At 38.8% G+C, this 13,822-nt stretch overlaps 1 protein-coding gene across 3 annotated transcripts in view; it reads right to left on the reverse strand.

Moving 5' to 3' along the window:
* LOC124169710 (E3 ubiquitin-protein ligase Su(dx)) overlaps positions 1 to 13,822 on the reverse strand; it is a 50,239-nt gene that overhangs the window by 36,024 nt on the left and 393 nt on the right. The window contains exons 1-6 of one of the 3 annotated variants that reach the window (XM_046548398.1): positions 13,590 to 13,806; positions 13,334 to 13,482; positions 11,270 to 11,411; positions 10,743 to 11,122; positions 6,473 to 6,709; positions 2,071 to 2,404 (exon numbers count right to left, since the gene is read on the reverse strand). In XM_046548398.1, the coding sequence (XP_046404354.1) occupies positions 2,071 to 2,404; positions 6,473 to 6,709; positions 10,743 to 11,122; positions 11,270 to 11,411; positions 13,334 to 13,379 (1,139 nt within the window). In that variant the 5' untranslated portion in view covers positions 13,380 to 13,482; positions 13,590 to 13,806. Of the gene's footprint in view, positions 1 to 2,070; positions 2,405 to 6,472; positions 6,710 to 10,742; positions 11,123 to 11,269; positions 11,412 to 13,333; positions 13,483 to 13,589; positions 13,807 to 13,822 lie in introns of those variants that run through there. The other 2 variants (XM_046548397.1, XM_046548399.1) reach the window with 2 other exon arrangements.

The raw sequence follows: 13,822 nt of genomic DNA on the forward strand, positions 1-13,822 counted from the left end.
ACTCGAGAATGCTTCGGCATTTTCCGGAAAATGCCAATGAACGGGATTATTTTTTACGCTTTTTTGCAACCTGACTTTTGGGAGTTGATTTGCCAAGAGACCACCAGATTTGCTGAAACGTTTTTGAATGCAGCGATGAATCGCAGAAGTAGTTTGATGGGCGAATGGTTTCCAACCACTTCTGAAGAATTACGAGCATATTTTGCATTGTGTGTTTTGATGGCACAGGTGAAGAAAAATAAAATTCAAAAGTATTGGAGTCCGCGAGCGGTCACTGAAACTTCTTTCTTCGGTAAAGTAATGCCCTATCAACGCTTTCTATTGCTGTCTAAATTTTTGCATTTCACTGATAATTCAACTCTCGATGAAAATGACAGGCTAAGAAAGATTTCTCCCATCATTCAGTAAGTGAACAAAAAATTTCAGCCTATATATATTGCCCTTCACAAAATCTTGCTGTCGATGAAAGCCTTATGAAGTTTCGCGGCAGACTTAGTTTTAGAAGTAAAACCGCAACAAGAGAGATAGATTTTGGATAAAGTTTTACAACATTTGTGAAAGTTCCTCAGGATATTGTCTCCAGTTTGAAATATAGTGAAAGTCGGAGGGAGTGTGAGCAGAGCTGTGTTGCTCTTCAAATACCCGAATGCTTCAAGGATTTTTATACCAAAAAACCATGAAGATAACGAAATTTACATTAAATAGTATTAGTTTATATTATTGTTCAGAGTACCTACCAACCAGAAATATACATTTAACATTAAATACGAATAAAAACAAAGTATGATGGCAACTTTCACTCAAGGAACTGATAAGTCAAAATTTTTTTTACAGATTTCCTGAAATGAATTCAACGTTTGATTGTTTCCATATAAGTGATTTGATCACTGTTAAAAAGAAATATATATAAAAACACACGTACCACTATTACTTTTTCCAATTTTACCTTCGAAATTTCACTTTGTTGCATTATTACAACAATTGTTGTAAAAATTTACAATTTTGCTATTGTTAATAATATCGCTTTGTAAATTCAAACTTCTTGTAACAAAAAATTAAATAACGTTCGAAATTGTTTCATTGTAGTTAAGTGAAATTTTCAAGTAAATAGCAACATTATATGCGTAGATAAAAAATATTATTCATTTAAAGAATTTGGCTGAAATAAATCGTAATCCTCGGTAAGGGAAACGCTCAAAAAATACTAAGCCAATGGGTTAAATTCATGGACAGAGTGAAAATGAACTGATCATTTTTTATTGGAAATTTTGTCGTGTCAACCAAATCCTTTCTAAGGAAAGCACATTTCATCACAGGCAAGATCTTGCCAGGAGACGCAAAGACTTGGCCGAATATGGGGAGGGGGTGGAGGGCAAGTTTCTAGTGTGGGTCGTACCTCAGCGGCACCATGGAACAGGGTGGTGGTAGGGTGTATCACATTACAATAGACGATATCTCATTAACACTTAGAGATACGTAAAAACAAACGGAAATTTGGCCGTTAAGAACACCCACGTTTTCCATTAGGATAGAGCCATTTCAACCCCAAAAAGCTCAATTGAAGGTCCACAGCACTTAGGGCCCTTGGAGTACAGGTTCCCATTATTTCAAAGGAACCAAGTTTTAGCACATGAATATAAACCACATTTGGATCATTTTGAGACAAGGAAATAAATTCTAAGAAAATGGACTGGCCTAAGGGATATTCACCAACACATGCTCACCTAACCATCAAATATCTTATAAAAGAATAAAAAATAGGAATAAACAACATTTTTTCCGACTCTATATCTTTACCCCCGTAATTATAATTCCTAAATTTCCTGTAATGTTCACTCATTTTGGAGCAAAATTCCAATATTTCATGTAGGGTAATACTAGTTGGGCATTATTCGCATTAAAAACAATTCACCCACATGTTTTATCACCAACATGAACATTTTGGAGGATGGAACTTTTCATCTGCATGATTTCTTCAAAAAATAGGCACCACCCTACCGCAGAGTTCTCTTTTCAGAGATTCCACGGCAAAGTTGAGACCAATGAAATGACGAACGCATCATGACTCACCCAGGGGGAAGCGGCTCCTCAACGCCAGTGGAGTGAGAGCGGTCCGTGGTGGAGGGTGCCGTGGTGGCGGCAGCGGCAGTGGTGGCCGGTGCAGGCGAAGGCGCCACAGAGGGAGAGGCGGACGAGGTGGTGACACTGGTCGCAGCAGGTGCGGACGACGGAGAGGAGGGCGTCTGGGAGGGGTTCCCATTGGCGATGGTGGTGGCGTTGGTAACGGACACGGATGAAGTCAAGCAAGTGCTCGACCCGGTTGTGTAGTTAGGGATGCCGACGAGTTGCTGCGGCATGGTGCCAGACGAGGGAGGCTCCATCTGGGGGGAGTTTCCAGCAGCTCCTACTCCATGAAAACGAAAATAATAAACTGAGAAACTAAGAAATCATAGAATCCTGTATTAATGAGAATAAAAAAATGACAGAACTTCCCTTACTTTCTGAAATATGTAGATCTTTACAGCCGATCAGGAGTAACCTGATTATTGTGACTGTTTATAGCTGCATCTCAACAATTTTTGTTCACTGAAAAGTATCTTTTAACCCCGATCTATTGACAAGTCGTTCCTTGACACATTGGTGATATAGAACACCCTAAACTTTGGGAAATCCTGAGAAGACTTCACACAAAGTAACTGTGATCTTCACTAAAACTTCATTACAAACCCTGCTAACTACTCTTTGCCATCCAATCAAACAGCGGGATTTTACTCCCTAAGACTTCTAAAATTGACAAAATGGAATATAAACTCCATTGAAAGACACTGTTTCACGCATGACTTGGTGGAAATAACCATTGTGAATGAAAAATAAGGACATGGTATAAAGGTTCTTTGAAGTGGCTCCACATTCTCACGGTTTGTCATCGACATTTCCTCTTCTCAGTTGGAGGCATCTTCAGGACAGCAATTTTAACAGGGACATTGGACAAAATATCAGTAATAGAAATGGCTTCTAGTAATGAAAACTAGAACATTTGAGAAGAAACACCCCACACCCTCCCATTCCACCTTATCCCACACATCCAAACAGACATAAAATCCAGGAAATGCACACTGTCAACCATTCCATCCTCAAGAGGTCTGCAGCAGCTGAGGAGAGACCTCAGGGGCAAACCATGGGAATGTGGAGCTACCCAAAACAACCATTTCACCATAAACGTATTGAACTAAGTGAACGCTAAAATCACCTGATTAAAAAAGCAAGGACTTGGTAATTCCACATAATTTATACGACAGAATATTATTTCAACACAGAAAAAACACCATCAGAGAAAAATGAGGGTGTGAACACACGGATGCACATTAATACTGTGATTTACCTAAATGATGACGTTTTATGTTGAAACAAGGGTCACTTAAATAAATTATGTGGAATCATGAAGGCCTTGGTTTTCATTCACAATAAACTCCAATCACCATAAGAATTCAATCTCCTTCATCCCGCTTACACAATAAATCAATGTGATGCTGTGCAGGAAGGGAATGGTTTCACCACAAGGACTCTCTACTGGAATTTTGACACAATCTCACACTTAATTAGCGGAATATGTATTAGATCCTTCGTATTGGCTAAATAAATCTAAAATCTGTTTTTTTCCCAGGCAAAAATGGGAGTAAGGATTTCTAGGGTTTCACACCAGGTAAAATTTTCCCTATCTCCCCCGAACATTTTGAGAGTGATTCTCCTAGAGGATGATGAGTATTACCCAGAATGAAACCCAAGAAATTTTCACTGCTACAATGGATCCTTTATAATGGCTTCCTCCGGGAAATTTGGAGCCATCTGTGTGAAATTATGAGTGGCTGTTTTACTGAAGGCTTTTAGAGTATTGGTGAATGGAACCAGACATCTTTGACAAGGCTCGTTCAGCCCTGTGAAGAATGCCAGGTTACTACAAATCATGAGGCATCCATAGGGTCCCTTCAAACAATCCTATACCATGGCTATCCCCAAGGAAATGTTTTTTTCAAGGCAGCATTCCATACGGGACACCGCATCAGAATTAGCAAATTAATAAGCATGCAAGAGTAAAAAAAAAATCACACCTTTTATCATCAAAAAGGCCAATTTGGTGGTTGGAACTACTTACTTGGCCAATTTTCGAAAGCAAACCACACCCTACCCCTTTCCACAACAAAGTTTAGACGGAAAAAACAACAACACTGTGACTCACTAAGGGGGCATGCAGTTTTCATGTTTTGAGTCATGCAGTACACTTTGTAACACTACAGAGCCCAATTTAACTTCGGCAAGAAAACAGAAAGCCAAAAATGATGAAGAAAGATTTATTGCTTTCCCAGCAAATAGGCTTCGTGAAGATATCTCAGGATTGCCAATGGGTCAGAAATTATGTTACTGCCAAAGTTTCCATGTCCTAATCGGCCATCGTCCTCAGGGCCAGTTATGCAATTCTTGACCACGTGGCAATCCCGAGTACTCTTAACGAAGCCAAAATTGATCTTTCATAAAAGCAGGTGATTAAACTGAAATTCTAAAACATTAAATGCTATGGAAAATAGACTGATGCATCAAGAAAACTGAGAAAATGAGATGAGATACATTTACTCAATTAATATAAAACCTCTAATTTATAATTCTAAAAGGAATGTGACTTCCAAAACTCGATAAATTGAACTGTTTGCTAATACAAGCTAACATAAGAATTAAACGTGATGCATGCATAAATCATTACGCAGGAATTTGAATGCACTGTAAAATAACCTGCATCCACTTTTTGTAACCGGCATTGGAGAACAAAATGCTGTAAAATTTTAACCAAAAGATGAACTACTCACTAATAGCAACTGCAAACACTGCAGATGGTGGAAACAGAATGATAATGATATAATATTTTCTCGCTGCGCTTATGGTGACAATGAAGCAGATTCAAATGCAAAACAATGCAAACGGATGCTCTGATGGAACATTAACTGACTCTCACAAAATCAGGGCTCACACCAACTGTCCTTTTTCCATTCCCCAGACTTCTCTCTGCTTTCCAGTACAATTTTTATTTCCCTGCCTAAACGAACGGCAAAGCACTTGCACATCGACACATGGATGAAAAAATGGAGCAAGCCACACAGGGAAATAAAATTTATTTATTCCACAAGTGTAGCACATTCCAGTTGAAATACAAAAATAAAATAAAACGTAAAACCAAAACAGCCTATGCTTAAAAAATGAGATAATTAAAAATTACGAAAACCATCATAAAAAACATTGAATCAAAATTTGCCATTCCATTGCAAACTCTCCCACTTGCTGCTATCCACCAAACTGGAAATCATTTACACTTATTTGTGCTGCCTATTCCGTTAAAAAACTTCTTGGCCTCAAAGTCAGCCTAGTTTTGCACCAATCACCTAATCTTCGCCTTCCTCACACACTTTTTCTGAACACAAACAAAGCAAATTGCCTACCTTGCCGCTCAAACACAGCAATGCTCTGCGCATTCTAATACTATTTTCACCTTTACACTATGCCTCTTAAGTTTTTTACTGACTATAATCTAATTTTTCCCGACATTTCCCTGACTTTTCTGTTGTCAATGAGACCATTACCGAACTGCTGATTATCGCAACAGGGGCCTCTGCCTCAGAACATTATTACATACTATTATTCCGGGTGCCTACGGGGTAGCAATAAAACGGCCCGAGATATCCTGGTTCCTGCTTAGTTTTTCAGGGTTCTCTCCTAAACATAACATATTTTGGCTAATTATTGCGGATGGGGTAGAAATTACTCAACACACTGCAGCTCACATGAAGAAAAAATAGCAGAATCAATTATCACATTATCCTGGTCTTTACTAATAAAACTATAGTAGACACTCCTTACAGCCTGCTCCCAAGAGAATTTAACACTGTAAATGCCACAGGTAGAAACCATGCAGTGACCTTCTTTTGGTTTCCAGTACACAAACAGTTCTACTCACTACATTCCAAATGTGAACTGTAAGTATGTCAGTAAGTGAAAAATATCAAGCAACCAGCTATCCTTCTTTAAACATAAAGTTATTGAAAGAGGAGCTTCAATGTAAAGGATTTTAATTTCTGGGAATGTTAAAACAAAAACAAAATAAAAATAGTTTCACCATTTTGCTAATATTTGGGTGTGTTGAGAGAACTCAAAGCATTGGTCAAGTTTTTTCCAGATGCTTCATGCGTCATAGATGGATTTTTCAAGGACACTTACAGAATTCCCTGAGATATTTTTCAGAACAGCAAAATTAGCTCAAAATTCCAGGTTTTCCTGGTTACGAATTATTTTTAAAAAGTGAAAAAAATTGCTTATTTCATTCAATAGAACATATGTACAAAGGATGGAAGAGAACACCAACTAGAGCAGTCCAGACAGAAAGCAGCAGCAGAGGCAAGCAAGAATAATGACGTAAGGGGTCAATTACCAGAGGTGGCTGCCGCCGTGGCTGACGGCAAATGCAGGGAGATAGCAGGAGTAGTGCTTGACTGGGCGTGGAGGCTGGGTGACTGCACCCCGCCGTGATGATGGAGGCTGTTCTGGTGGTGCTGATATTGGTGGGGCCAAACGCGGCTCGTGCGCTCACCACCTAGCGAGGCCGTGTCCGAGGGACGAGTTCGCGTCCTCGCCCGTATTCCCCCATTTAAAATCACCCTCGAATCACCTTGGCGACAGGAGAGAAACGCACACACTCACATCACACGAGGCATCAACAGAAAGCAACCACCACAGCACAGCTCAACACACTTGGACACTGATAACCACCAAGTCTTGATAAGCCCAATACTATGGCAGAGCTTCTAACTAATCTTCCAACATCTTTCTCAAACCTCAGCTTGAAAACAGACTTCTAAGTGCATGAAATGCAAAATAACCCTTCGATGACTTCATTTTACATTTTGTATCAAATTCATGTGTAAAAAATACAGTTTTAATAGGGTTGAAGAGTATGTGTGTCTGGAAAATGCTAAAGAAGCTTCACATGTATAATTTTCAATTTATACAGCAAAATATTCTGCACATCATATTGGTTTAAGATCAACGAATATCATTGACTATATGAACACCTAAAAATATAGAAAATTTGAGAAAAAATGTCCACGTTCAAAATAGGTGAGTCCTAGTCATGACGCGCACTGCATAGCTCCGGCCTCACTTTCAAACAGCAGTTGACCTATCAGCATCGCATGCAGATTTTTGATTTTTCCACAGATATGTCTTAAAACACCAAACGACTTCCTGCTCCGACTAAGTCAGCATTTCCCCTTTTTAAATGGTAGTTTCATCATATTTCAAGGAAAATGAGATATTAAATTGACGAGCCTTTGGTAATGGAAGGACACCCAAAACCTCACTTAATGATGATCATTTATATCAATTTTAAAAGATAAATTGAGATTTAATCAAATACACGAGACGATTAAAATTCATCACTTAAAAATAGTAAAATTTACATGAAAGAAGGCAGAGCACACTACCAGGATTTTTCCATCATTACCTTGAAAATATGAAATGTATTTTTATATTTTTTGGGGAAGGTTTAGTCAAAAACTGGTTGAAAACTCACTTAAAATGCGTTTTAATCTTATAAGAGCAATATGTTGAAATGCAACAAAACTATGAACACGTCATACGAGAACGTCAAAATCATCATCGAAAGAGGAGAAGGTAGGGGAGAGTATAGGAGGGAAGGGGAAGACATGCTGCTTTGTGAAGAGGGGTACTTCTTGCATGATGTGGTGTGCCTACTGTAAACTATCTGCATTCAAATATGCTCTTTGGCATCGATATTGGCGAGAGCTGGATTAAAATTTCATTCATGGAAATTGTGCTATGCAATCTCCACATTTAGAATGGCCCTAAATTAACCTGTAAATATCTTCTTTTAAATTACTGGGCATATCCTAATGCTAGAAGTGGCTTACATTCGTATGTGGAAATTCTGTGCATCCGTTGTTATTAGGCCCAATGCTGGGACCAAGACAGCTATACATATCCTAAATTCCAGCCCTAGAACAAAGTGATTTCTTGATATTTTGTGGTATGACATCATGAAATTGTCACACACATGTAGGAGAAACAATATTACTTCACTACGCAACACAATTTGCAAGGCTCACAAATATTACATCCACTGCAATGGAGGTCTTGAAATATCTGCGGACCAGCTCAAGACTTGGTTTTTCAAGCTTATTAATCTCAAAATAGAGCTGGAGTCAATCAGTAATATTTTCTTGCTCGAATTTAAAAAATCAAGATTCACTTAGCCCTAATTGCTAGAAATATAAGTGAGAGATTGGATAATCCATGTTTTCCAAACTCATACTGCCTCTTCCCATCATCAATCCGCATGTTGGCCCACTCGCTGGAAATAAGGAGGGAATTTCAAAACCATGTACGAATATTTTTTAACACGATAAAACGTCTTTGAATGCGTACCTACTATATTTAAAGATATTTTAAACTATAACTGTTTTTATAAATAAAGTTTTCTCCAAAACACAATTAAAGATCTAAATTAACTAATGCCATTCCGTCAAGGAGACGAGATAAATTACTTCGGTAGGTCGGCTACCCAGACGCATGACGAGTAACGTTTTCGGCTATTAGGCTGCAATGGATTTTGACCAATGTATAAACAAAGAAAAAGATTAGAGGCAAGCAATACTATTAAAATGTGAAAAATGAGAGTAATTTCATGAGTAATTGGCACAAGTTCATGTTTTATCAAGAGAATGTTAAGGTTATTTGATAAGGCCAAACAGTGCTGTGATGTTTCCTCAAGGGACGAATCTGCGCTATATCGAAATTGCGTTAAGGGAAGCATGAGTGGCATATTAATTGCAGATAAGCTACACACAAATATATATCTGTCTGTAACTGACTGCAAGCCAGTTGAAACACATGCTGTACAGTTTTGAAATTCAAATAAGCAGACAGTACTATATCTTTACAAGAACCAGCAAATTCACCGACGTCTCAACTCTTTACACCCATCTCCCCCACCCACAGATTTTCTTTGCCTTCCACCTACACCTTTCACCCTCCTCTTCGTCCGCCTGTCCTGCACAACAGGCAGCAGTGGCGCTCACCCTCTGAGGTGATGAGAGACAACAATAGAAAGGCAATACTTCACCAGGGAGATCAAGCGGTGATGGCCAACTGAATGTGAAAAATTTGCCAAAAAGCAAGGTAGAATCCTCTTCTAGCAACAATTCCTCTTAGGAATTGTTGCTAGAAGAGGAAGGTTGAAGGTTATCCTCTTTCAACAATTTGCGCAACTCTGTTCTACCCAAATTGGTGTTCTACTGAAAGTGGAAAGGGTGTTAGGTTTATCAACAGTGCAAATTGCGTGATTCCTGGCAACACCCCAAAAGAACTAGCTCGGCTTATTGTCTCTGATGTGCACTTGTGGAGAATTGATAACCCGGAAATCTAGTTATGTATACCCAAAACCCTATGCTGAGTTCATCGAATGGTTTGCTTCTCTTTCACTAATGGAATACACTACCACCTAATTATTACATGCTTGATTGCCTTCAGATGGAGCGTAAGACAGTTAGTTTATTCAATTTTCCTTTTCAATTCATGAGCATTGCAATAATATAGTATTCGGTTATATTAAAACCTATGAAGATGAACAATTGTTAATGGCATGTCTGGACAGGCTGTTTATGACACCAGAATTATGAGTCACATGTGGAGTGGGTTTCTAATGATTTCATAGTGTGCGAGCGTGACCTTGAACAGGACTTGTAAATTCTCAAGCTATTTTATGGTTGTTCCGGGTGTATAACAGGCTGTTTCAGATGAGATATGGTATGACGTTTTAATTATAAACTATATTATGTAATGCATCTTGACATATTACATCATTGCCACTGAATTTCTATTTTAATTCTTTACAAGGGAGCCTGTGCAAAGAGGTGAAACCCATGGCCAGAAAACATTGACCCCATTGCATTGACAGCAAACTGGAAGTAGCTATTTCTAAAGTGAAAAATATGAATAGTGTGTTTTACTTTAGTTATACTTTGTGTTATACTTTAGTGTTCCTGGCTGATGCTGGGACCAATTGCCTCAATGGTTCATTCACTGAGGGGGCATATGTGTTCGTGAAGCACTGCATAGCTTTAACATGTATTAGGCAGGGAGAACCGGAGGCTCTGTGCCAGGCTGATGCTTGAGCAATCACAAACAGATATCTATCACAGCAACATAAACAACATCATATTACAACATAAATATAAGAGATTTTGAAGGTTCCTATTTAAAATTCCACAAAACAACGAAAAAAATCCTTCAAAAGAACCATTTAAGTGGAACCAGCAAAACATCTTACATGATGATGGCACAGTTCCAACACATCTCACCATAAGCTATCAGTTTTAATCATATCAGATCCGCACTATATTTCTATAACTGACAGAAATGATAAAATAAGAGACACTTTCCCCAATGGATACGCACAGTAATCCCTCTTACCCCGAACCATGAATGACTTTAACAGAGAGTATGTGGGACTCGGCAGTCAAATATCTCCAAAGCACACCTTTTCTATCACTTTTGAAAATGGCTGGTGTCCGAACATTCCCCTCCCACAGCCTTGATTACTGAGGTGGTCAGTGGGGTAGGATTTAGACGCAGATGAACGGGATCGAGGGTGACAAGTGAGAATAGAAGGCGCACGCACGTACCTGGGAGTGGCGTGCACAGCTCTGGGTTGAGCCGCATCCCCGTCCACAGAGTGACCAGCTCACCAACTTTGGCCCTTTCGGTGCCATTCATGGCGGCACCAGAAGCCAAGACGACTGCGCCGTCCACGCCGCTGCCTGTACTGGCGCTCCTGTGGTGCTGGCCTCCATGGTGTGACCCGCTCGCCTCCCCATTGTGATGGCTGTGGTGCTTTGGCTCCGGTGCTGTCAGGTCCAGCGTAAGCTCTAGCCGGTCGCACCGCCCACGCAACTGCGCCAGCACATCGCGCAATCGAAACCGCTTCTCTCCCAGGATTGGATCCTTCCGGAATGAAGAGTGGTCGAGCACTCGGAAGTGTAGCTGCGAGTTGGGCGTGACGAGGCTGCAAGGAACATTTGAAATCAGAATGGAAGAAAATATCACAGGAGTGACACATCCCCTCTCTATCATGTTGACAGAACCAAAGTTAATTATAACTGGCTAATTATAAAACATATTTATATACATTCTCTTAGAACACTCAACTCACATGGTAAATTCATGATTCCACTTGGGTTGGTAAGTTGATTTTATCACATCTGTTTTCTTTGAAGGTATATCATCCACTAGCAAGTCCACATAAGGGTTGGGTTTAAGGAAGCTGGTCCCACTTCTTAAATGAGCACACTCGACTAAACACAAAAGGAAAAGATTTAAGATTACAAAACATTATTCACTCATAGATGCCTAAAAAAAAAGATTTTACCATGCAAGTGGATAAGTTATCCTTTCAGACAATGTTAGAAGATGGTTCAAATTTCAGTTTTTCAGTATGCTATCGCTAGTATTAATCAAAGTAGCTTTGCATAAATTTCACATTATGTAATTTATTATTGTAACAAAGACCTCCGTTCAGTGCTGAACATCAATCATCACCACCCTATAAGCACAAGCTAAGCAACATTTTCATGTGAAGCTAAAATACTTGACTAAGAGCAAAATGAGGAAGAAAAATGGAGGGCATTTCAACAGCATGGTCCTCCTTCCCCATCATCCTTATAACAAAGCACAGACAAACACAAGCTTTTCAGTGACGCCCAGCAGAACAATGAAATGCACAGAGAGAAAACAATAGTTAAATCAATGGTAAAGCATGGACATGGGCCCACAAGGCTCCTGACGCTAGGCAATAAATCCAAAACTTTTCTTTTCGGACCTCACGAGGAGGGAGGATGGTTAGAGAAGATGGTAAAAGGAAGAAGGCGCTGCCACGCTATGATTTACTCAAAATTACACTTGCTAAATTCTGAGTGCACTGATGGCAACTCAGGAAGGAGAACTTCATCGCTAATTGACACGATCCCAGTAGGTGAATGGGGAAATTAAATATTTGACAGAGCTTTCCATAGCATCTATCCTTTTTCTTAGATTTTATTACATATGAATAAGAATCAGCAAAAAGTGAATGTATCAGAAAATTTCCAAACAATTCCTCAAATATTAGTCTCCCTATATCTCACAAAGGCAGAAATCCTAATGCTGATAAGACTGGCATGGACAAAATAAATGTGGAGTTTCTGGTAATTATTCTCATTATTCTGCATCTCCAGGAGTTTCTTAAGCCCTATTTACAAGGCACATTAACACGTACGGGTTAATGTCTAAATGTATGAAGGCGAGAATGAACGCCAAAATGCACCGTGTAACCAACCAACTTGTGCGAATGCATGCACAGAAAATAGAATGTTTTAATTCGGTTCATGCATTCGTACATGTTCCGTTCCAGTCCACAAAAATGATTCACGAAGATGTACATTAACTCGTACCTCTTAATGTATCATGTAAACAGGCCTTTAAACTCAAGGTTATAATTCTACAAACTTATCTCTATGAAGATCATAGGGAGAATCGATTTTACGGAAGACATGTTCACATCATGCTTGCTTAACTATATGCAAGGAGAGTAAAAGTAAAAATTGTTACCACAAAAAATAAACCTGTAATTGGCAAAAATCTACAAATGTATGTACTGATAAAAAAAGTAAATCAGACGAATCCACGAATACTCCATTCTTTATGGCTTCAGAGTTACACTTTAACAAAGTAAATGGCAAATACGATTAATAGATTATGTTTTGCATCATTATTTAAATAATTTATACACTAGCACTACTGACATAATATACGTTACCACGATTTAAAATATAGAACAGCAACGGAAAACTTGATCACTCACTAGAGGATAGAAACGCCAACTTCCTCCATCCATGCTCCAAATAAAACGCACTAAAATAGGACATAACGCCAGACCTATCACAAAGGTCGTTTCACAGTTTAAGTTCAGTAGAAGTATCAAGATTTTATTCCTATTAATTCCGATTTGCATAACAAAACAGGGATACACTACTGTTTAAAAAAAACTGCGGCATTGCAAAGTAAGTACAAATTATAGCAATACTTTGAAGATGAAACTAACAACAGAAAAAAAACTTATTATTTCTATTCACGACTAAAAAGGACACGAAAAATTATTAATAATTTCACCATAGAGCTTACATTAGAAAGACCACAGTAAGAGAGGTTTAACAAGTCACATCCTCGTTATTAAACTTACTTGTGACATTTAGTTGGTATAATCCATTCGTCGGAGACTCAGACATTATCACAACTCTGGGAAGGAATTAGACAAAAATAATGCCAGTTTCCGAAAACCTTTGTCCAATCATCCAGTTAGGGGCATTCTGCCCATTTCACACGTACAACCTGGAAATTGAAAGCATTACCTTAAATTTGAGGAATGGTAAATATAATTACGTTTAACAGAGCAATAAGCCGACCAAGAGGAAACTATCACAAAAAGTAAGACGCACTCAAGAAGATTGCGAGATATCAATTATCAGCTTCCTGCATATCAGATTGAAACGTATTGTCTCGAGTGTTTTAATGATATTCCATATCATCTCACGGCAATTATTAACGACAGCAAGATACAACTGGGTAATCAAAATGAGACTGCTTTCTTAAATTCTTTACCCGTGATTTCACAAGGCAAAAGGCACTGACATCCGACACAAGAGAGAGCAATATACCACCAAAATGATCT

The sequence above is a fragment of the Ischnura elegans genome, chromosome 12 (assembly GCF_921293095.1).
Source record: "Ischnura elegans chromosome 12, ioIscEleg1.1, whole genome shotgun sequence".
In the NCBI taxonomy this organism is placed as follows: domain Eukaryota; kingdom Metazoa; phylum Arthropoda; class Insecta; order Odonata; family Coenagrionidae; genus Ischnura; species Ischnura elegans.